Raw genomic sequence first — 24,998 nt, 5'->3', positions numbered from 1 at the left:
TATGAGCATCAAAATATACTACCAAAGCAAAAGTAGTCATTGTGCAGATTGACCCATTTAAGAATAATCTATATAAATGTTTTCATTATAATTATTGATGTACTCAATTATTGATGTACTCATATATCAAAGCTGGTAAAGTTGCAGCTAGTTTTAATTACTTTATCTACTGCTGGGAAAAATGTGAATTTAATCCAGATATAACTACAGTCTTGTTAAAGTGTTGATTATATTGTTTGTCATTCATCTATATCTGCAAACTACACCTATGTAGTGGGGTAAAAATACAACATTTACCTCTAAATAGTAATGGAAAGTGGCAAAAATACCTACCTCAAAACTGTACTTAAGAGTACTCGAGTAATAGGCGTACTTAGTTTCTTAAAACCACTGGAAGCCCATTCTCAAAACAATTTGAAAACATAGCCTTTTGATACTAAAGATGTCAGAAGTTATTATAGTGATAAGCTTTCTTGAATAATGTATTGGTATCTCGAAAAAATTACAAATCTTTTTTTCAAGGTGACTGTTCCTATTTAAATAGGCAAACACTTTTTTGCTATCAATTAACACTGATTTCTTCTATTCTTACTGAACTGTTTTTCACAAGCATATTTCTCGTCGAGATTCTATGGCAGGAAATATCACATTTAGGATTTTTTGTATTTAACATATTTAGAACTTACAAAAGCTTGGTTAGGATATCATCAAGTTATCAACACAAGTGCAAAGAAAAAAGGACATTACAATGGCATTCATTCACAATAAGACAAAAAACATAAATAATACATCCAATAAGAACCAGGGGAAAGAAAAATACATTTAAGAGGCATTAAGCTTACTTAAAATAATAACCATTTGGAAATGTCATTGTAAATCTTTATCGACCGGTTACAAAATTGTATTTTTCTAAGGGACAAAGGACTTGAAATAATTTATGAAACAGGGAAATGAGGGCTAGACTCCTCTCCATTTACTACAATGTATTTACCCACACATTTATGAATGATCATCATGTGAAACGTTATAAATGCTGCCTGTAGTTCTCCTCCCGGCCTGAGGGGGCACTACATGTTAAATCAGGTTAAACCAGCGCTCTCTGTTATCGGCGCGAGCAGCAGCTTCCTGTTACATGTGAGCAGTGTGGTGAGGAGGTGAGTTTAATATTTACACATCTTTCCTTTATTCATATCTGTTTCTACATTTGACCAGATCCCCTATCCAGTTAATACTTGTCTATGGATTATGTTTGTATCGGTGATCACACTGGTCAGCTAGCTGAACACATAGCTAACTGCTGCTAGCCTTCCCTTATGAATGGATGTAGCTTGCGTTGAGCTAACGTATGCTAATATTAGCTTCAGCTACGCAGATGGCCTGATTTAAAACGTTAAAGTCTCTTGGAAATGGAAATTAAACAATACCTTTGATAGTTGTGCATTATAGCTTCTGTCAGCAGCTCCTTATTTGTGATTTGTAGGATAACACATGTTTATTAAGACTTTCTGGACATGTTTTATATGTCATTAGCATTGGTGGTGACAGTTTCATTAAGTGTGTAGTATTCTGCAACTACAGATGATTTTGGTACAATCAGATGTTTAAGAGGACTACCTTATGTTCGTATGGTTTTCACGATGTTGGGTTGTAGAAAATCATATTAAAAATTGATTTTAATTGTATGATGGTTTTGGTTTCTCACCTCTTCAATCTGGCTTTTAATGTGATTGTTTTTGTATTATTTGACTTTAACTATATATTTATTTGTTGTTCCTTTTCTTTTCTCTTCACTATATCTGTAAAGCGTCTCTGAGCACCTGTAAAAGCGCGAACAAATGAAATCTATTATTTATTATTATTTATACATGGAGAACAAGACACTGTACAACTGTTCAACCAGACTGACAATGTAAAGGACAGAAAACACAAACGCCCCTGAGCAACCCTTCAATAAGAACAGAAGAAATCTGATAGAAACTGAGTGTGCAGATTTTAATATCCTAGACAAAAATGACTAGGCTTTTTAGGCTTCAGATATGGATGTGCAGACTTTAACATCCTCTCCTGCTGTTTTGTCAGACACCACCATGGATATCCGACCAAACCACACGATTTACATCAACAATATAAATGATAAAGTCAAGAAAGAAGGTAAGTTACTGCAAATTCTCACTTTATGGCTTAAAATGTGAATTCATAATAACCTGTAAAGAAACATAAAACCAAACTCAAAGAAGTGCTTTGACACTTTGAACCTAAAGTTCCTTGTTACTTTTCGGTGTCATATATACTTACAAAATCTATGATGAGTTTGATGAAAGTATCTACCATGCAAAGAAGTCTGGACATTGTCACTAAAGCTTTGTCTCTAGACTATGAAAACTAAACTCATGTAATGGTTGTGTTGTTGCAATCACACATGAGCCTTTGTGTGAAACTCTGTCTCTTCTCCTCTTCCTCCTTTAGAGATGCAGCGGTCGCTCTACGCGCTCTTCTCTCAGTTCGGTCAGATCGTCGATATCGTGGCGATGAAGACCATGAAGATGAGGGGTCAGGCCTTCGTCGTCTTCAAAGAGCTTGCCGCCGCCACCAACGCACTGAGGCAACTTCAGGGCTTCCCCTTCTACAACAAACCCATGGTAGGAATAATGATGCTGTGTTTGCCGTGTCCTCACACACATTGCCTGATGGCCAGTTTTCTCTCTCTTTAAGTGATACTCTGACTGCATTTAGTCATGTTTTCATATGTGATCAGACAACTTTATCATGGTTCTTGATGCAAAATCCAAAACATGTCCCCCCCCCCCCCCCTCTGTGTAAAGAGACTCTGAAAGTTTCAGGAACAAAGATTCTCTCTCTTTTTGTCCTGATCCATTTCTATAAAAACCTGTCTGAAAATGAGCTGATCAGATTTTGGCCACTTTGTGATGTCATAACGATGTTTTGGCTTGTGTAGCCATTAGCCAATCAGCAACCAAGGTAACCCCCCCCCCACCCCCCCCTTATCACCTGAATCTCCTCCTAGAGCACCATTGTGTTCTTTGTAACCAAATGTCTCTCAGAGGGGCGTGGGGAGGGGCTCCTTATTTTCATCTAAAGTAACAGACAGAGAATCAGCACTTTGGAAACAGGGCTGAAACAGAGGGGATTATGGGTAAAGCTGCAATGATCTGTTTGGTGTTTGGAGCCAAACACTTCAGACAGATGTTTTGTATATATCTGAGACCTGTAATATATTGATGAAAAACAGTATAACAGGGGACCTTTAATGAAACCTAACAACGTTGAGTGCATGTTGCTACAACAGCTGCAAGAATGTATAAGACATCAGAACCCTTGACATGTTTCCCCGCTCTGAAAGGGCTCTGGGCTTTATTGACTGGATTTATTTTGTTTTCCAGAGGATACAGTACGCAAAGACCGACTCAGAGGTCATCGCCAAGGCGAGAGGCACGTTTGGCGACAAGGATAAAAAGAAGGACAAGAAGAAGAAGCCTCAGGAGCCACCAACCAGCATGCTAAAGAAACCGGCAGTAAGTCACGCTTTTATTTATTTGAAAGCGGGATTGAGTTTTGTTTTCAAATATTTCAAACTTAGCAGCAAGTCAGGAGTGACGGGAGAAGATCCTTTACCTCAGTTAAAGTACTAATAACTAATGCTGTCAAAATTATCGCGTTAACGGCGGTAATTAATTTTTTTAATTAATTGCGTTAAAATATTTAACGCATTTAACGCATGTGCAGAATGGCCCGCCCCATACGTGCCACCAGTGGCAGCGCCAGGGTATAGCTGGGGTAGGCTACACCCATACCAAGAAATGGCTTAGCCCCACCATGAAAAATGATGTTAAAGTAAGCAAAATAAAGTCTGCCAACTCGCGCGGAGTAAATTGCACAGACAGCAGTTAGTAAGATTGATTTCAGTAGTCACGGTTTTGAAAACTTTTGTCACATAGTGATCGTCTTCTCAATAGAACATCTTTGATAATGTCTTCTGGCCAATCAGAATCAAGATAACGGCGTGGTGTTGTTGCAGGAAGTCCCGACGGAGAATACTTTTGCTGTAGTAGGTGCACATAACTGGTACGCATGCGCGGCAACAATCTGAAATGCGTACCGTCTCTTGTGTCACAAAGCGCATTTGCGTACCGACGTACTTGTGAAACTTTTCCAGAAGGCGGTTAGATCACCCCCCCCCCCCCCTGTGTTGATAGAAATCAACACGTAATGAAATAAGACCCCACGGTTTGATGATTGATAGGTGTGTGGGCCGACTTTCATTTTGACACACAGAACAATGTTATAATAAACATACATACACAGGCTACTGTATGTTAAATGGATATATCCGCCTTCTTTCATTCATCTTTCCATTCCCACAACAATATACATAAAGAAATGGCATATTTTGGACATAGTTCGAATGGTGATTAATCATGATTAATTCATTTTTAAGCTGTGATTAATCTGATTAAACATTTTAATCGTTTGACAGCCCTAATAATAACACATTAAAAAAAAAAACATTACAAGTAAAACTTCTTAATTCAAAATGTTACTTGGGTAAAAAGTAGAATTCGACAACGTGGAGCACATTTTGGATACTTTGTGAATATCATGAGCGGCATCGGAAGTTGATAGGGATCCTTTAGAGATAAAATATCAAATCTATAACTCGTAAAATTCAGGGTTTTCTTGGGGGACGAGTTGTGCAGTGTATTTTCAAGCCGTACAAAAATATGGGAAACTTTTGTGTTACCCGGCTTCATAACAAAAACACTGTCTCAAAGCTATTTAAGATGCAAAAACTCCACCAGCCCTCCACCCACGAGACGCGCTGTTCCTCCGCAGCTGGGAACTGATGAAAGCTGGATCACCGAACTTCACACATTACTGTCACTTAGCGACTGTAATAAAAAAAAAAACAGGGGACATGAGACAACTGGAAGAAATGTTTCCAAAAAGCTGTTTGTTTCTCGTTATTTTTTCGTGTGGAGGAGAGAGTCAGAGTGTTTGGGATCAGTCACCTCTCTGCAGAATAAATCAGGAGACGTTAGATAGCCGTATAAACACGAGAGAACAATCATCAGCACACACCCTGCAATTCCAGGAAATAGTTTGGAGGAGGTGAACATTTGCAGAAGACTGTGAACTGCTGCCCATCTGTAATAACTTTCTGATGAGAAGATCTGGCTACATTATCTTAAAATATCACTTCTTACCGACGTCATTCCAGGCCCTGGAAAAGTTATGGAAAACAATATTTTCCCCAAAGTTTTAGAAAAGTCATGGAAATGTAACTAAAGTTGCATCAAATATAATTTATATTTTAGCTAATCGCCGAAATAGTAATACTATAATGATAATAAATACTGTATCGTATAGTAATGAAACGTAAAATGTAATTTAACTGTCGAGAGATTTGAGTTGTTTTAGCGTGTAGAAGCTAGCAAGCCTATTTGTTTTAGATACACAACATGTTGCAGACCTTATTTTCCTGTTCCATGTTAAAATAAACAATTTTCAGTGGTACCGCTGAGAGAGAGCTCTTTTTTTGGTTATGGAAAATTAGGTAAAGGTCATTGAAAAACATTGGTGAAAAAGTGTATGAACCCTGTTTTTCAAGCTGATTGACTTATTTCCCAAAAACGTATGAGTGGTTATTTTTGCATGACTCTTTGTGGAGAAACTCAGTTTTACAGATCCGTTGACTCGTAAGTGTTAGGTGGCTAATTTCTGTAGTTTTATATTTTAGAGTATTATTCCTTGTTCTGAAAGCACATTATTCTTTTAACATGCATGCAAACCCAAAACTCTGATGCTAGTCTTCATGTTTTTGACTGTTGTTTGTTTCTTGTTTGCAGGGATCAACATCTCCTCCACACTCCGGTTCAGCACAGGTAAGCTGACAGGAACACCAGCTAATCGGCTTATTTGAGTTTGAACAAATAATCCAGGATCATGTTAGACTATTGTTGAAATAAAGCAGAGAAATGTTGGACTAGTTGACACTTTATAACTGAAAATGTAATTGAGTTTTCTCGCCAATTGAGAACTTATTACTGACGCTATTTTGACAACTTTTTCACCCATTTAAACAGTTTGAGCCTCGTATGATTTTGCAGTCTGTGTGAAAATATTATTTTTTAAACGTGACATTTGCATTATTTTTAAAGCTGCATATCATTTCTGAAGTGTCTTTTGTGAACTGAGGCCCCGTTTACACGGAGACGGAACAGGTTGTATCCGCTACAGTTCTCTATCGTATAGACCAGCGGTTTTCAAAGTGTGAGGCGCAGCACGCCTCCCCTGGGGGACGCCAGAGAGCTTCAAGGGAGGCGCAGCGTGAGAAAAAAAATAACGAGAAAAAGACGAGTAAAGTGACACTTGCCCACTTTTGGCTGTCTGTGGAGACCGAGTTCCCCCACCTCGCCAAGGAGGCAGTAAAAGTGCTCATTCCCTTCGCCTCCACCTACCTGTGTGAGTGCGGGTTTTCCGCATTGACTTAGATCAAAAGCAAGTGCTGGTCAAGGCTGCAGCCAGAAGGTGATCTGCGTTTATTCCTGTGTGCATCAAAGACGCAGACTCATTGTTCCCACTAAAGTAGGGGTGAGTGTAATAAGGAGGCAAAGTTGACGTTCAGTGTGTTGCCGGGAGCATGTAAGGATGTATCCACGATGTTGAAAATGTTAAAAAAAAAATTGTTGACAACACGCCGTGTGACCATATACGGGTAGTGCTGCAGCTAGATTTGCCTGTCCTCTGTAAGAAGGTGTCGGCGACTGACATGCAAGGAAGAACGACTGCCCACAGTCTGTTCCAACTTTAACAACTTTATTAACTTCCAGGGTAGTGAATTGAACACGCAATTGTAATTGGGTGTGTGGTATATTTTCGTGCACAGACACGCATGTTCCACAACACACAAACTGAACAACACTCAATTGTCCGATCGCTACCAGTGTCCTTACGTCACTGATGCAATATGGTTGAGACCATTCGGGCTTATTCTAGAGGGGTGCAAGGAATAGTCCAAGTAGTGGGGGATAATATGTAAACAATATGCTTAAAACATAAAGATAAAAAGGTTTAAAAAAGTTATTGTTTAATGTTTTAAGGAGGTGGCGCTACTCAGCCAATCAAATCGGTGCAGTCAGTGAGTCAGCACGATAGATTCAAACACGCACAGACACAAGAAGAGAGAAACAGTCGGGAGTAATTTCAAATGGCGGAAGGTCGACAGCAAAAACAGAGCATTTAATGACATTTTCTGTTACTGGACCTCTTTGAAATGCAATTGAATACCCCTGCATTATAGCAACAACAACAATAATAGCAATAATAATTGGGAGGGGGGGGGTGCGACTGTTTCTTATGTTCTCTTGAGGGGAGGCTCACCTTCCCACACTTTGAAAACCCCAGGTATAGACGGTTCGTTCACACGAGGCCGACACGGAAATGCGGATTCGGACCCCGATCCGATAGCCCTGTGATAACGGCTCCCAAGGTGGGTAGGACTCCGGACGAAACGCTCTGGGGGGCCAAACGGCTCCGTGTGTACGCCCTATACGATCATTTCCTGATAACGATGACGCCATAGCCCCGCCTCTCCCCTCCTCTCCTGCTCACCCCCTCGTCACCCGTGTCATTGCTGATGTGTTTCGCCAACAACAACGGCGGATCACAGGGTTGCTTTCGTGCTTCAGACGCTACTGACCATGATACAGATGTTAGTGCAAAATCTACAGCTCCTCTACGACAACCATCAGCAACAAGTAGACATGGAGAACTACATGAACTACATGAACTACATGTTGCTAAATCCACCGCGGAGAATAGACAGAAGGGCAACCATGCTCGGGAGGTCTTATTCGCGGTGTATTTTGTGGCGGAAGTACAGCGTCACTTACAGGCCCGGCATATGTACTACAGCGTCTCCAGCGGGTCGGGCGGTCTCGTGTGAACGGACACGTTTCTTGAGCCGATTCCGTGTGGACGGAGGACTTTTTTAATATCGACTAAGGGTCGTTTTCGTCTCCGTGTAAACAGGGCCTGAGTCCCAAGTCTGTCCTAATCCACTATTCCATGACAGAAAAAGTGAATGTTATAAATGGAAATCTTCTCTATGTTTAGTTGATCTGTTCCGCACCCCTAACACACGATCTCTCTTGTGTTCTCAGGTGGCGGATAATCCTCCAAACTACATCCTGTTCCTCAACAACCTGCCTGAAGAGACCAACGAGATGATGCTCTCCATGCTGTTCAACCAGTGAGTTCACTGCCAGGCGTCTGGCTTTACAGAAAGAGTGTCTGTGTGTTATGGTTATGGTTAGTTTATAAAGGCAACGTACTTTAAATAGGCATTAACAAACATGGACATTTAAATGACCTAAACAGAAAAGAAGACAAATCATAAAAGAGATGGAAGACAGTAAACATTGACATTGGATATTCCAGTTGTTGCTGCAAGAGGTGGAGAGGTATAATAATACTATGTTGTTGAATGACCTCTGGAAAAGCATTTGCAAAGAAAAAAGGTTTTCAACCTCAAATAAAACATTTTTTAAAACTCTGGAAGGTCCTTTACTCCACATCCTTGGAGCATAAAAAAAAGTGGTGTCCATCGATTTAAAAATAATAAGCAATGACTCATGACCAATCACAAGTTAACAATACTAGTATTTAGCTATATATTTGGGGGAGATAAATCAAATAAACATGTGGTGTTGTAATAAAGACATGTATGACAAACTGGTAAGATAAATCAGAGGGTTTTATAATTTATTATTACATAATTTCTGAATTATTGGCATGAATTCGGACACTTTTCCGACACAGCAGCTGTCACGGAGAGCCTCTGTGATTCCCCTCTCTATAATGTGCTTTACACAGGGTGTATTATCTCTGCTGCTATCATACTGAGAGCTCTATCTGTTCCTACAGTGGAGTCTGCCTTCTATCACTCCTGTGCAACTTCAAAACAGTGGTGCATTGTTTGGAAAAAATGCCTTTTCACCACACCTAAAGCAAATGAGTACAGCTTTAATGTTGCATCGATTAGCTTTGACTGAGGTGCTGATGGTTCTTACTGACATACATGTAGCCACTTTCTTTGCCTTTTTACTGCCATGCCATTCATGGTAAAAACCCGGGGAAGAGTGACTGCCCTAATAAAACCTGAAAGCTGCTTCTTCGTGTTTGGTTTCTGACCCTGGGAATGATGAGTAGGCCTGTCTCGTAACAGCAGCTTGTCAGACATGTATTGTGTGTGTGTGCTGACTGTGTTTTTCTTCCTCCGCAGGTTTCCCGGTTTCAAAGAGGTGCGACTCGTCCCGGGGAAACACGACATCTCCTTCGTGGAGTTTGAGAGTGAAAACCAGGCGGGCGTGGCGAAAGACGCGCTGCAGGGCTTCAGGATCACAGCCACCTGCGCCATGAAGATCACGTACGCCAAGAAATAGATCCCCGGAGTTTAATCCAGGGACGCAGAGACTCTGTGAGGGGGGGATGGGGGTCCCTTTCTGTCCGTTCGTTTTTATTTCTGTAAATCGTACATCTCCTCCTTTTTCTTTTTTTTCTATTATAACTTTTTGTTGGGTAAATTGTCGTTGTTGAGGTCAGGCGAATGATCACTGGCCTAAATCTTTTTTTGTAAAATAAAAGGCTTTTACATACATGTTGTTTTTAGATGTGTTTTATTCCTGGATTTTCATTATCAATGTATTTATGGGCTAAGAACAAGAACACCTTAAACTTTTGATATTAATCATGAGATACAACGGTAATGCAAAATATACAATCTACATTTGTTTCTTCACCATTAACAGGACAGCTTAAAAGAAACAAAACTCTGAAAGTTCAGACTGAGCACTACTTTCTTCATGTTATTGGTGCTTTTGATTATCCATAAAACGGCATGCAGATGTAACATGCATTTTGCTAGGACATATTCTGCACATTTCAAGGTTCATATCAGTATTGTCTCTACTTTAAAGAGTCCTCTCCAGCTGATGTTCAGGTGTATATCAGTATGTAGTGTCTCTACTTTAAAGAGTCCTCTCCTGCTGATGTTCAGGTGTATATCAGTATGTAGTGTCTCTACTTTAAAGAGTCCTCTCCTGCTGATGTTCAGGTGTATATCAGTATGTAGTGTCTCTACTTTAAAGAGTCCTCTCCTGCTGATGTTCAGGTGTATATCAGTGTGTAGTGTCTCTACTTTAAAGAGTCCTCTCCTGCTGATGTTCAGGTGTATATCAGTATGTAGTGTCTCTACTTTAAAGAGTCCTCTCCTGCTGATGTTCAGGTGTATATCAGTATGTAGTGTCTCTACTTTAAAGAGTCCTCTCCTGCTGATGTTCAGGTGTATATCAGTATGTAGTGTCTCTACTTTAAAGAGTCCTCTCCTGCTGATGTTCAGGTGTATATCAGTATGTAGTGTCTCTACTTTAAAGAGTCCTCTCCTGCTGATGTTCAGGTGTATATCAGTATGTAGTGTCTCTACTTTAAAGAGTCCTCTCCTGCTGATGTTCAGGTGTATATCAGTATGTAGTGTCTCTACTTTAAAGAGTCCTCTCCTGCTGATGTTCAGGTGTATATCAGTATGTAGTGTCTCTACTTTAAAGAGTCCTCTCCTGCTGATGTTCAGGTGTATATCAGTGTGTAGTGTCTCTACTTTAAAGAGTCCTCTCCTGCTGATGTTCAGGTGTATATCAGTTGTGTAGTGTCTCTACTTTAAAGAGTCCTCTCCTGCTGATGTTCAGGTGTATATCAGTATGTAGTGTCTCTACTTTAAAGAGTCCTCTCCAGCTGATGTTCAGGTGTATATCAGTATGTAGTGTCTCTACTTTAAAGAGTCCTCTCCTGCTGATGTGCAGGTGTATATCAGTATGTAGTGTCTCTACTTTAAAGAGTCCTCTCCTGCTGATGTTCAGGTGTATATCAGTATGTAGTGTCTCTACTTTAAAGAGTCCTCTCCTGCTGATGTTCAGGTGTATATCAGTATGTAGTGTCTCTACTTTAAAGAGTCCTCTCCTGCTGATGTTCAGGTGTATATCAGTATGTAGTGTCTCTACTTTAAAGAGTCCTCTCCTGCTGATGTTCAGCTGTATATCAGTATGTAGTGTCTCTACTTTAAAGAGTCCTCTCCTGCTGATGTTCAGGTGTATATCAGTATGTAGTGTCTCTACTTTAAAGAGTCCTCTCCTGCTGATGTTCAGGTGTATATCAGTATGTAGTGTCTCTACTTTAAAGAGTCCTCTCCTGCTGATGTTCAGGTGTATATCAGTATGTAGTGTCTCTACTTTAAAGAGTCCTCTCCTGCTGATGTCAGGGTGTATATCAGTAGGTAGTGTCTGCTACTTTAAGAGTCCTCTGCCTGCTGATGTTTCAGAGTGTATATCAGCATGTAGTGTCTCTACTTTAAACGAGTCCTCTCCTGCTGATGTTCAGGTGTAAATATCAGTATGTAGTGTCTGCTACATGTCTTCATGCCTTGTAATGTTCAAAAAGCTCTTATGTCCTCTCATACTGCCTGTGCTGCAGCACCTCTTTTCACCCTCTGTCTGAAACCAGAGCCCAGTCTGCTCTGATTGGTTAGCTGGCCGGCTCTGTTGTGATTGGTCAACCGCTTAGAGATGTCCCGTCCCTTACGCCACAAACGCCTAACATTTTTCAAACTGAATGAGTAAAAATGACTAATCTTCTACCGCAGTGAAATGCAACATACACATGATTCTAGCAGGAATATTAATCCAGAATAATAAAAGTGAAACACTGACGGGAAACATTTGACTGCAAAGGGAAGTCTTTTCCTCGGGACATTTTGCTGATCATTCTTCATACTTTTACTGAAGAAAGGGTTTTGAATGTCACTTGTTCTGAAGTCATTTCTGTCATAACATCCTGTTTTAATTGGACTGTACTGTGTCTGATACGTCTTGAAGATGTTAAGACTCTTCAAATCCTGAATGTGACATGGACCAGAAATGTTGCCAAGCTCCTTCTCATAATTAACTCCTGCTCTAATCTGACCTCGAGTAGTAATGAGGACATGTTGAATGGAATACGTGGAGGCATTTGTACATTAAATGCATGACCTCTAATGACCCCACAAACTGAGGATCTGTCAAGATGTCATGTCTGCAGCGAGGCGCATTGTTATTTTCCTGTTGAGCAATTTGGAAGAAGACTTGTCCAAATGGATGAGACATATTTGAGGCACTCTATTAATTATTGTGTGTGAGTGTGTCATAATGACAAAAATACCTACTGTAGCAGGAGCTATCACAGGAGCAGATGGCAGCACTATGCCTAGGTGTTTATATGTGAGTATAATCAGGAACATTCACATAAAAAGTATAGTAAGTGTCCCTCCTTTTGTATTTTGTAACATCAGATTATTATTACTCGTGCATTTATAAAAAAATAAAAGGATTTGACTGTGGTAGTCTGTTGACGTGGAGCTCATTTAGGACTAATAATTAAGAGACCAAAGTGACACTTTAACAATATTTGACTTTCCAACCAGCGGTCCAAAACTCAATATTATAACAACACATTACAAGTTTAACATTATTCAAAAGGAAGAGCGGCAAACCCTCACATCTGTGAACTAGATAATGAGATGTTTGACTTGACAAATGACTTAAAACATCGAATTGCTCCCTATAGTCATCTTTAAAGTGGCTTGATTGATTAAAACAAATAGTTTCAGCCGTATAAACTGTAAGTATTTATAATCAGTCATGTTTAAAGACAAGATGGACCTTTAATCATCCCCGTAGGGAAATTCTGAATTTTTTATGAGATGTTGGTTTGTTTCTTTCTCTAGATCGGCTTTATTGATCACCTTGCGCGAGTCCATATATGTGTGCGTGTTGGTTCGCTAGATGACGTGAACGCGCCTCGCGATCTTTCTGTCATTCAGTCCATCAGAGCGCGCGGAGGAGCAGCTCCAGGTCTGTAACCGAGAATATTATCTCCTTTATTTAAATTAAACCTTAGTGTTCAGACAGCTCGCCCTTTTATGTATTCAATTGTGTGATTTAATTTAATTAGGCTTTCAATTAATGATGTGAGAGGTCAGTTGGAGGATCACGGAGAAACCTGCATGTCTTTTTTTTATTTAAACGTAGATTTAGACCGAAAAACGTTCTGTTTGTTCTAAAGGTTATTTGATATTTATAAAGACGCATATGGCTGTGCGTAATTTACCTTAATTTGACATGGTTCAGAACGTGATTCCTGCAGGAATATTTTGTTAAAGATTAATATTGTAATTTTAAGTATTTATAAGTTTCCGTCCCGGATCTCATCCATTTCTTATAGCCTACTGTTGTTTGTTTCATATCTTATTTTTAATCGATATATAGGCCTACCTGACGAGTTGCCAGGTGACCTTAACGGGTCGTAGAGAGATTTGGAAACACCTCAAGTAAAACATATTTTGAAATAAAATAAAAATATTGTATTATTATAAGTTTCTTATTATCACAATTAAGACGTAATATCGTTTCTAGAGTGACACTCACGTTTTGATTCAAGTCATGACAGTTACATTGGATAATAATCTGTAAATGTATAATGACATATTACCATTACAAAATAATATTTAGTTAATCCGTTTTTGTGCTTGTTGTTTACCCAAACAATGAATCTTAAACAAATACCCAAGAACAGTGTTACTAAGGAACGTCTTACTATTATGAAATAAGCAGATGCAATATTAGTTTAATGATGAAACAAATTAAATTATCAAGTATTGAAAAATGGCATTCACATTTCATTAGATCGCACTAGTTATTCTCAGAAACCTAACAATATCATGTAATTTTAAGTGTTTTTCATTTGTTTCTGGTAGAAAACATTTTGAGTTACAATTTATATCGTTGGGGAATGTATTATAAATCATGATTAAACAATGATCTTTTATGTCAACTTTGTCAATGTGATCATTCATATTTTTAAAGAGGACATACTATTCTCATTTTCAGGTTCATATCAGCATTTGTGTCTCTACTGTGACATGTCTCCATGCTTTAATGTTCAAAAAGCTCTATATTTCTCTCACTGCCTGTGCTGCAGCACCTCTTTTCACCCTCTGTCTGAAACCAGAGCCCAGTCTGCTCTGATTGGTTAGCTGGCTGGCTCTGTTGTGATTGGTCAACCGCTTAAATGTCCGTCCTCTTAGCCTATCAAGTACAATGCTCGCGAGTGTATAGTGATATCTTAAAAAATCATTTCGATGTAAAAAAAGTCACAGTTTGTCTTAAAACTGTTGAAATATAAGTCTATGAAAAATACGCAACTAGAAAGACTACAAATCCCAGAGTCACGTACATTAACGTTACACATTACACTCGTGTTACTCACCGAAACCTTGTAAAGCCGGTCCCTCATGCTGGCTCTTACGGAACCAACTAACTCCCCTTTCGTGTATGTACAGTTCTCAACATGCCCAGACTTGGAGTGATTTTCACCTTTAATACTTTTCACTTCATTCTGAAAGAAAGAGGTGAAATGTGCCAACGTGACGGCCATCTTGGTGTTGGTGACGTGTGCAAGACCAGAGTTGTAGTTCATTGAGCGGTTTCACACAAACAAAAGTGTTACTTCACAGTTTTACGACACATTTAAAAAAATTTGACTTGCAAAATTATCTTTTAAATTGACAAACATCATATGTGTAATTCGTTGTACAACTCAAACGGGATCGAAAGATAATCTTCTCTCTCCATTGAATTCAATACATGATTTTTCCGAAATAAGGTCCCATGGAGGTCCCCCGGAAGGGGAGGGACTTCGCCTCTCTACATCCTGTTCCTCAACAACCTGGGGGGGGGGGAGTGTGGACAGAAAGTCCCTCTGGAGGGAACACAGGGATTTTAGGCTTTAAAGACCATTACATGCAAACAAAACTAAACCTCAAAATGCATAATAGGTCCTCTTTAATATGCGTCATGAATCTTAATATATATATTTTTTTTGATTGATTGATTGATTGAAAAGTTTATTAACAGCTTGTATATTGGGTACAGTACAGTACAGCTCAAAACATACAATTGTTAAGGGGATGCAGACCAGAGAAAGACTTTCGTCTTGTTTACATCAGGGTCCCCCATTTCCAATTCATCATATCATTTAAGACATATAAGACATATTTGACATACAGATGGCTTATTTACAATTTACATACAGGTGGTTTTTTTACATACAGATTGCTTGTTTACAATTTTCATTTTAGATTTCGTTCTAATACATCCTAACCGGACATTTAAGACATACCAAGTCTACAGATATACAGTTAGTAACAGAGTCTAAAATGCGAGTATATACATAGATGGGGGGGGGGGGGAAGCTGTCCATTGAACGACAGGTTGAGATTTGTACCATTACCGGGGCCAGTTTTGCAATGCTCTCCCCCGAAGGTGCTCTTTAAGAGAGGTTTTGAAGGTAAGTATAGTTTTACTTTCCTTTACAGTTGTGGGAAGAGCGTTCCACCTTGATGTGGCATAATTGCGAAACGTGTATTCCCCCTTTTTTGTGCCAAATCTGGGTTTCACATGATTTGTGGAGCTCCCTCTGGTGTTATGATCATGGTATTCCTTGACCTTTGGGAAGAATTTTGACATGTACATGGGTACCATAGAGGTGTAGTGGATCTTGTAGACCAGGCCCATTGCAAGTAGCTGTACTCTGTCGTCTACTCTAAGCCATCCTAGGTTGTCAAAGTGGGCAGAGGTGAGGTGGGTTCTAGATGAGAGGTCAAGCAGTAGTCTGACCAGTTTATTTTACGATGTTTGAAGTTTTATTTTTAGCGCCTTGGAGGTGCTATGGTACCATGACGTGCAAGCATAGTCATAGTACCCTTGAATGAGTGCTCCTGCCAGAGTTTTCAGGGTGTTTTTGTTTACCAGAGAGGAGATCCGGTATAGGAATCTTTTCATCATCCCTTCATCTATTAATTGGTCAATAAAACACTTCCATAGTCTGGTCAAATTGATTAAGGATCCCCTGTTTTAATCTAATATAATCTAATGTTATTTAATATCTCTACAGCAGGTATGAATTAATACTTCCATTAGCTGTACAAATAAGCGACTTCAACTGTCACTACAAAATCGTCCTTAAGACACATTTTCAATGCATTACTTTTTCTTGTGACAGAGTGATTTGACAGTGTGGAATCAATAACTTTGCTTGACTTTAATTCCTCTCTTGATAAATCTTGGTAAACAAACCTCTTGTGTCGGGCAGTAAAAGATTCTTTCAGATGTCAGAGCTGAGACATTCCCCGACCTGCGGACAAATCTAACAAGAGGACTACACATGAACACTGTAACCTAGCAACGCCATCAGCAAAACTACGAAACACGTGAGTCAAAGCTCTCAGAGGTCTGGAGTCACACTGAGCGGCCAAACAGCTCTCTGTGTGTCCAACACTGTATCTAGAGTCTTTACGGTAAAAGTGTCAGAGTCGGTGCCGTGGTGATTTACAGAAAGTCAAGCAGTAATGTTTCACTGACGCACAAGAGCAAATAATCTTCTCATTCAACTCGCAAACAAAAATAACTCTCCATCCTTAATCCTTTGTTATCTCCTGGTGTTCATTTTTGTTCAAGATGCTGTTTTTTCTTTCCTGTAGTGTGTTATATAGGTTTTTGTGCATGAAAATGGTCTGCAAAGGCTAAAAAGTGAGTTTCTCCTCCCTTGCTGAAAAGTTTCCACTGGACTCTATTTCTGGAACATACTGTAGTGACATCACCATGTAACACTCGCGCTTCTATTGGATAGGGCTCTAACACATTGTACGTGATAGGCTAAGGGGCGGGACATCTCTAAGCAGTTGACCAAACCCAACAGAGCCGGCCAGCTAACCAATCAGAGCAGACTGGGCTCTGGTTTCAGACAGAGGGTGAAAAGAGTTGCTGCAGCACAGGCAGTATGAGAGAATAAAGAGCAGAGGCACGACATACTGATATACACCTGAAAATTAGCAGAATATTTCCTCTTTAAAAGCTGAGCTTAGAAGTTCATTCTTGACCGTGAAACAGTAGATTTATTATAGTAGAAAAGTCATCATGTAGTTGTTGATTTTCTGATTAATATGCTTTTTTACTTGCTGTTTATTCTGCGTTACTGATTTTTTATTTTATGATTTTTAATGATGCACTTTCCTGCAGGCATTCCCACCTCAGCATGTTGACCTAAATCAAAAATGGACAACAGGACCAACAGCAGCTTGGGTCTACCGGACTACTTCCTGTCTGGCGACGTCCTGGACTACGAGATTCCTCTGGACGAGATCCCGGACACCACCCAGGGCCGAGCCTTCTTCGTGGCCACCATCGTCATCGCGGTGGTTCTGGTGGGCATCATGCTGGTTTGTGGCGTGGGAAACTGTCTGTTCATCGCCAGCCTCGCTCGCTACAAGCAGCTCCGAAATCTCACCAACCTGTTGATCGCTAACCTGGCTGTTTCGGACGTGTTGGTGGCGACCGTTTGTTGCCCGTTTCTGCTCGACTACTACGTGGTGAAGCAGCTGTCCTGGGATCACGGGCTTCTTCTCTGCGCCGCCACAAACTACCTGCGCACCGTCTCCCTCTACGTATCCACTAACGCTCTGCTGGCCATCGCTGTGGACAGGTGAGACAACTGCACCTTCATCATGGAGTTTAAAGGTCACCTATTATGCAAAATCAAATTTGTCACGTATTTTCTACATCACCATGTGTCCCCTCTGTGTCCTGATCCATTTATATAAAAACCTGTCTGAAAATGAGCTGATCAGATTTTGGCCACTTTATGATGTCATAACAATGTTTTGGCTTGTGTAACCATTAGCCAATCAGCAACCTTATCACCTGAATCTCCTCCTAGAGCACATTGTGTTCTTTGTAACCAAATGTCTCTCAGAGGGGCGTGGGGAGGGGCTCCTTGTTTTCATCTAAAGTAACAGACAGAGAATCAGCACTTTGGAAACAGGCCTGAAACAGAGGGGATTATGGGTAATGCTGCAATGATCTGTTTGGTGTTTGGAGCCAAACACTTCAAAGACATGTTTTTGTATATATCTGAGACCTGTAATATATTGATGAAAAACAGTATAATAGGGGACCTTTAAAGAGTGTGGCGGAAATGTATCGAGACTAACTAACAGTTAATAAAATGGTGAGGAAACCTTACGTTATGCTGAAATGAAGATTCTTGGAATAAGACTTTTAGGGAGTTTATTCTTGCAAGAAGGTAAATCGTTACAGAGTGTCAAGCAGTCTGTAGCGAAGTACAAAAGGACAGACTCCTCTTTGGCTTAAGTTCAGAACTTTTATTGCCAGAAAAATAGGCAATTTAACGATTGCTCCACATCGAACAGATCTCTTTTGATGATTTACGTTTGCCTACAATAAAAGCATCTTCAGGGCCTTCTCTCAGCTCCTGAACCAGATCCATCATCGGCTGACGCTCACACTTTATGACAAGCAGCCCTCTATGTTCCATTTATCAATGCTGACAACCTCCGTCATCTATAAACAGCATGTGCAGGGAGAGAAGATGGATCATCTCTGTTCATCCGGGACAGTCACAGTGGTTCCAGTTTCCCTCGTTAGTCCGTAGACCAGCTGAACATCTGCCATTGGGTCCCTTTCTCATTTTATCAAATCCCCCTCCTAGACTCCTCGACTCCTCGGTCCTTCGGTAGTGACCCGGAAATGAATTTTAGCGCGCCATGTTGAAGGACATCTCATTTCTCTAAATGCACTTCGAGGACCGAGGATCGAGCATAGAGCGTCGAGGAGCTATAACCGAGGATACACTGATGGGTCCTCCACGGCTCCTTCGCGGATGCATTTCCGGGAACAGAGATGTTTCAAAGAGTCGTGACGCACGGCCGGACTTATCTCAGCCAATGACAGCTATGCATGCATCCACTGGATATTATTTTAGAAACTGCTTTCATCGGACTTGATGTTTCCAGAGAGAACAGCTGTGAGGTCCGTGCAGAAAGCAGAGCAGTGTGTATAATATATATCACTCAGTATAACAGGCCTACTCTCTTTATTTGCTGTAGTTTAGTAGATATCTACAAACAACGAGTCGATATTTTTCTAAAACAATTTAGTGCTTCACAAAATAAAATACACAACGGCTGTAGCCTGATTATATGCTTTAGGAGCTGTCGGTGCGTGTGGTACAGTGTGTAGGTGTGTGTGTGTTGTACAGTGTGTAGGTGTGTGTGTTGTACAGTGCGTAGATGCAGCGGACAGACAGGTCTCAGTTGGTTTGGTGTCCTCTGCTTACTTTTAATACTTGTAAATAAAACTTTTGGCCTGTAATTTATTTTCCTCATTGTAGCGACCAGAGAGGGGGGGGGGGGGGATATATCCAGTCTCTGATATTGTTACGTTATTATGAGAGTGCTCTGTTTGATTCTGAAATTGTGTGTGTGTGTGTGTGTGTGTGTGTCCGCATCTGTAGCCTGTTATTGTCTCATTATACTGCACTGTGAATGAATTAAAAGTAAATATATAAGTGGTCATGAACACATCTGTCCATCAGACAGAGGGCTGCTGTGCCTCCTGTCATCATTAATGGACGTCTCTTTAAAATGACCGCTCAGAGGAGAGGAGTTCTCCTTTCTCTAACCGCCTGCTGCTTCCCCTCCTCTCTCCTCGGCTCCCCTCCTCGGCTCCTCTGCTCGCATCTCCTGTGGGCGGGACTAAGTCTTGAGGATAGGAGTCGAGGAGGGGAGTTAGAGAAATGAGAAAGGGCCCGGGTCTCATTGTGTCCCAGCTGTGCATCAAGTGTGCAGCTAATATACAGCTTAATCCATCAAATCAACAAATTATAGTTTTTCTGGTCGTTCCCAAAGTGAGGCTCCAGCTGTTTTCAACACTTACCTCAGCTTCTTGATTAAAATGTCTCCTCTCAAAGTGGAAAACAGCCCTGAAAAACCTCTTGAGAAAGGTGTAATTACTTAAGCTACTGGAGATGTTGATACATTTTAGATTGTCACACACCCAGGTTTATGTCACGGTTTTAGTGTTGTCTGTCTGGTTATGGGTTTTGTAAGTCTGTTCATTCGGTGTTTTGTCTTCCTCCTTGTGTTTTGTCTGGTCCTCCTCCCTGTCGTTAGTTTCCCTGGTGTGTCTGATTGTCTCATTGTGTTCACCTGTTGCCCTTTTGTTTCTCCCAGCTGTGTCTTGTCCTGTGATTACCCTTCTGTGTAGTTAGTCTAGTCTTCCCCTGTGTTCCATGTCGGTTCATTGTTTCCCCTCCATGTTATTCCACGGTCCGTGTTCCTTGTGCTGCTCGTTTGTTTTTGGATATTTTGGATACTGCCTTTTTGCCACAGCTTTTGTTATTTAATAAAGCTCGCTTTTTTTGTTAAATTCTGCATTTGGATCCTACCTTTTCCACGCATCCTGACAATTATTAAATCATTACCAAGGCTGAAACAATGAGTTAATTGGTTGGTTAGCATTTCTTTTAAGTACCATTTAATTATAAGAATTGTGCTTTGGTTCCAGCTTCTCAAATGTGAATTATTTTAAATGATTATTTTCTGGATATCTTAGTAGTCTTAGAGGGTCTCGTGCTTTAGGAAATTATGATGGTATCAAACAATAACCATTCAAAAGTCTGTTATGTCCTGCCACAAAATTGTGCTTGTATACAACCAGATGTCTGAAAGGACTACTCTTGGTTTGAAAAGTATTTCAAGCTTTTAGGTTTCAGAAGTCCTCTTTATAAATAGCTGTTATTATGTATAAATGGTTTTTGTACGTAGAGAAAAGCTGTAGTGGTGAAGTCAGACTGAAAGAGACTGTCAGCAACAGTTCAATATGTTCAACACAGCAGTCACTGGTCAAATAAACTGGAAGCTCAGCCTCAAGATGTGTGCAGACTTCAAAAGGAACAGGTTCCTGTTTCGGTGCACAATAATGTCTCGATCAAGCTTAAATCCTCAGGCTATGTTTAGCTTTAGCAAAGCTATTCTTTTAACTTCTCACTTCTACAGCATTCTCCGCAGGTGCATGGGTATTCAGGGGTATTTTCTGTTCATGGGTATGTTTGTAATGATTTTAGTTTTGTGTGTGTATAATTTCCTGTTTTATTTTAACAATTTATGCCACCACTGAATGTCATGTTGCTTCATTCATCTAATAAGGAGTCATACTCTTTTTAGAGTTTTACTAAACCTCTATTGTCAGTGAACTTAAATGTTGTGAGGTAGTAAACAAAATACCTAACTGCATATAAAAGCTATATTTACAAAAACTTGTGTACGTGTCTTCAATGGCTAAAACTAAAGTGGAAAAATATTCCTCACATTTCCAGGTCAGGCCGAACACACCCCATGTGCGTTAATTGGTCCTTCGGAGAGTTTGATTCAGAAAAACATTTATTTACATTACTTAGCAAAAGTGGAATTTCAGGTTTGATTCAGTGTGTTTCTCTCTTCCTGTGTGCAGGTACATGGCCATCTTTACTCCACTACTTATTTTTCTGACTACTTTTTACTTTCTACTTCTTACATGTTGAACCCAAATACCTGTACTTTCTACTTCTTACATTTTCCAAACAGGCTGGTTCCTTTAGTCTGAATGTGTGTTTGGTGGCGTGATCATTATTATTTAGAGTCATTACGTGCCTATTGATTTGAACACGATCCGTGTATCCATCATTTCCTGGTCTTCTCTAAAGAAGAGGGACCAATGAAAACGTTGTCATGTTGCCGTTGTTCAGGATGGAAACATTCATTAGCTAACAATGACATTATTGTTCTATTAATATAAAGGGAGGTCAGGTACTCTTTAAAACAGCTGCTAGTTATGGGGACTTTTTACTGAAGTACATTTCAAAGCCCATACTTCTTTACTTTTACTTGAGTAAAGAAGTTTAGTCAGTACTTCTACTTTTACCAGAGTATTTTAAAACACGAGTATCTGTACTTCTTGAGTAAATGATGTGTGTACTTTTGCCCACTCTGGATCTCAGTGTGTTTCTCTCTTCCTGTGTGCAGGTACATGGCCATCCTCTACCCTCTGAGGCCTCGTATGAAGCACCAGACGGCGTACTGCGTGATCCTGACCGTCTGGATCGTCCCCATCTTCATCTCCATCCCCTCCGCCTTGATGTTCTCTGAGACCAAGTACCCCCACAAGGAGGGTCGTTCCCACAAGACCTTCTGCGCTCAGATCTGGCCCGTGGACCAGCAGCTTTACTACCGCTCCTACTTCCTGCTCATCTTCGCCCTGGAGTTCATGGTCCCGGTAACCGTCATGGCCGTCTGCTACATCCAGATCTCCAGGGAGCTTTGGTTCAAAGACGTTCCCGGTTTCCAGACGCAGCAGATCCAGAAGCGGCTGCAGAGTCGACGGAGGACGGTGGTGGTTCTGATTCTGGTGCTGGTCGCCTACATCCTGTGTTGGGCGCCATATTACGGTTACGCCCTACTGAGGGACTTTTACCCCACCCTTATATCCAGGGACAGGAACTCCTTAGTGGTCTTCTACATCATCGAGTGCCTCGCGATGAGCAACGGGGTCATCAACACCCTCTGCTTTATGAGCGTACGAAAAAACACCAAGCGTCTGAAGAAGGCGGGAAAGTTCCCCCTGAGGCTGGTGACTTTCGTTCCGGCAAAGTCTTCGGTCGAAACCGAGACACGGACTTTGTCTCTCCGAGTGACGGACGACACGGAGGGAGGGAGGCTGAAGTCAAAATATAGGACATAGGACGTCAAATATAGGGCTGTTTTAACAGCACACTGGATAAGATAAGATAGGACTCTATTTATCCCGAAGGAAATTGTTGTGCCAAAGTTACAAAAATACAATAAACACAGCAGCATTATAATAATACAACTGTACACTAACAGTGCAGTAAAAGAGCAATTAAATAACTACAAGATCTGCTTAAACATCCAGAATCTCATCAAAGAGGCGCCAACATGGCATCATTCAAAGTCGTATCGTCCAATCGGGAGATGGAGGCACTTCCAAGTACAAAAGCATCTGAGATGTCATTATAAACTGTTTGGAAAAGGCACTCAAGTAAAAAATACTTGGCAGGTGATTGGATGAATCAATTGTCAGTCAAACTCTTGAGAAAGTCCACTAGGAGAAGATTAAAAACCGTCTTCTTCATCGAGGAAAGCCTTCAGTGCCATTCTTTGATCTTCTTTCGATGAAAACATACCATCACTGTTGTTTTGAAGGAACAGCCGCCTCTCTGTGTTGCGTCACACAAAAACAATTGCTGCTCTATAGATCCTCACAGGCATTAAATAATCAGTTGCATTCATTTCTTATGGCTCTATCTGCAGCTTTTCCAGAGTCATTTCTTATGATTACATTTTCCCACAGGCCAACAACAGCTTCAAAAAACTATTTCCCTCAAAGAAAAAAACCAATCATGCCCTGTTGTCGCAAGAAAAAAAGTGCACAAGGAAACATCCATTGAAACTCAGTGTGCTGCTCTGTGATGCTAGTTCAGATACTTGGCATCTCATCTTGGGTGCAGGTTCATCAATGTTTGGGCTCAGGCTCTGAGCTGAGGAAACCCTCAGGATGGAGTGAAGGTGGTGCGTGCAATATACCGACGGGCCAGATCTAATAGTAATTAGAAATGATCCTGCGTGCCGAAATTAAATCCACCACGGGCCTGATTTGGCCCCCGGGCCTTGAGTTTGACACGTGATTTAGAGCAACATGATGCGAATGCACGTCTGCAGCCAGAGACAAGTGGGGGGGTTATTATTTAATTGATACAATAATGATAAATGTTGATAAGGCGTTTATAATCACGTTAACTCTCAGTTTGGATTCTACTGCATCTGATTTCATTGTATTTCAAACCTGAAATTCCCCTTTTGCTAAGTGATGTAAATAAATAATGTTTTTAGGTTTCAAATTTAGACCCGTAACATTTGGAGAGGTTTCTTTTGAATTGTTCTCAGTGATAGAAGCAGTGGAAGAAATAACCAGACCTGTGAAAGTACACTTTGAAAATACTCTCTGACATGTAAAAGTCCTGCATTTACAATAAATGTTAGTAAAGTAGTTATTGTGTAGTAATAACTTGCCTGTCAGTGTTGTACTGCTTGATGTTTTGGGATTAATATTACTGCTGTTTTAATGTGTATGTTACATTTTATTACTGTAGATGTTTATGATTGTGTTCATTTTGAACTCCTTTATATGCGTCATATTCTCTAAAATATGTTTGCAGCTTTATTCTGTGTCGTCACAAATCTCTAAAAAGCAATTTTGACACGATTTTCATCGAGTAAAACAGCTCTGTTTTCACTGCCCGACGAAGCATTTTCCAGCTGATCCGAGATGGTAAATTGGGGGTTAAAAAAGGGACAATTTTCCAAACGAATAAAGAAACATTTCAACATCCCTGAGCTAATTTGCAGAGTCATAGCCTTTACTGATGTTTGTTTGTAATGAGTAAATATAATGACTTGTTGTTTCTCCAGCAGGAAGTAATGAGATGAAATAGGAAGTGGTTTGATGTTGAGTGTGTGGATTAACTCCCTGTGTGTTAATAATATATGTGGTGACGTTTCTGTGACGCTCTCTGGATGCATCTATCCCCTACTCTTTATTATATAAAATAATATTCATTAAGTTGTTAGGAATTGTAAGGTGTCCTTGGGCGATTTGAAAGGTGCCTCTAAATAGAATGAATTATTATTATTATTGTTGGGGAATAATTTGCTTAGGTATTCACAGTTGAACACAGTTCATAATTTTCTCTTCTCCTTTCCCATGGCATAAGTTCTACTGCCTTGGGTATTTCTGCTATCTCTCTTAAGCAGGGGCAGCTTGGGCGCATTGTTGTTGCCAGTCTATGACCGAGCACAAGCTGCCATGAGATAGTTTACTGTTCAGGGACATCTAGCAGCCCTTCTTTTTAGGAACGTAGGCTCCCTGGCGCACATTCTTTCCTATGGACGACAGCTCTAGTTAGATTCAGGGTCCATATTTGTT

The 24,998-nt window shown here is 40.4% G+C and overlaps 2 protein-coding genes across 2 annotated transcripts; both read left to right on the top strand.

The window, feature by feature from the left end:
* The first annotated feature begins 1,065 nt into the window (after positions 1 to 1,065).
* Positions 1,066 to 9,674, top strand: snrpb2 (small nuclear ribonucleoprotein polypeptide B2). The gene is made up of 7 exons (XM_034225014.1): positions 1,066 to 1,154; positions 2,080 to 2,151; positions 2,467 to 2,639; positions 3,402 to 3,533; positions 5,865 to 5,900; positions 8,181 to 8,269; positions 9,302 to 9,674. The coding sequence occupies exons 2-7, from the start codon at positions 2,088 to 2,090 to the stop codon at positions 9,459 to 9,461; spliced, it is 654 nt and encodes a 217-aa protein (XP_034080905.1). The 5' UTR covers positions 1,066 to 1,154; positions 2,080 to 2,087; the 3' UTR covers positions 9,462 to 9,674.
* A 3,258-nt stretch (positions 9,675 to 12,932) lies between these two features.
* Positions 12,933 to 23,437, top strand: prokr1a (prokineticin receptor 1a). Its single transcript, XM_034225050.1, has 3 exons — positions 12,933 to 12,956; positions 17,181 to 17,643; positions 22,022 to 23,437. Exons 2-3 carry the CDS (start codon positions 17,216 to 17,218, stop codon positions 22,734 to 22,736), a joined length of 1,143 nt encoding a protein of 380 aa, XP_034080941.1. The 5' UTR covers positions 12,933 to 12,956; positions 17,181 to 17,215; the 3' UTR covers positions 22,737 to 23,437.
* The last annotated feature ends 1,561 nt before the right edge of the window (positions 23,438 to 24,998 follow it).

Source organism: Gymnodraco acuticeps, unplaced genomic scaffold (assembly GCF_902827175.1).
Source record: "Gymnodraco acuticeps unplaced genomic scaffold, fGymAcu1.1, whole genome shotgun sequence".
Lineage (NCBI taxonomy): Eukaryota > Metazoa > Chordata > Actinopteri > Perciformes > Bathydraconidae > Gymnodraco > Gymnodraco acuticeps.
This window is presented reverse-complemented; position numbering and strand designations above follow the sequence as displayed.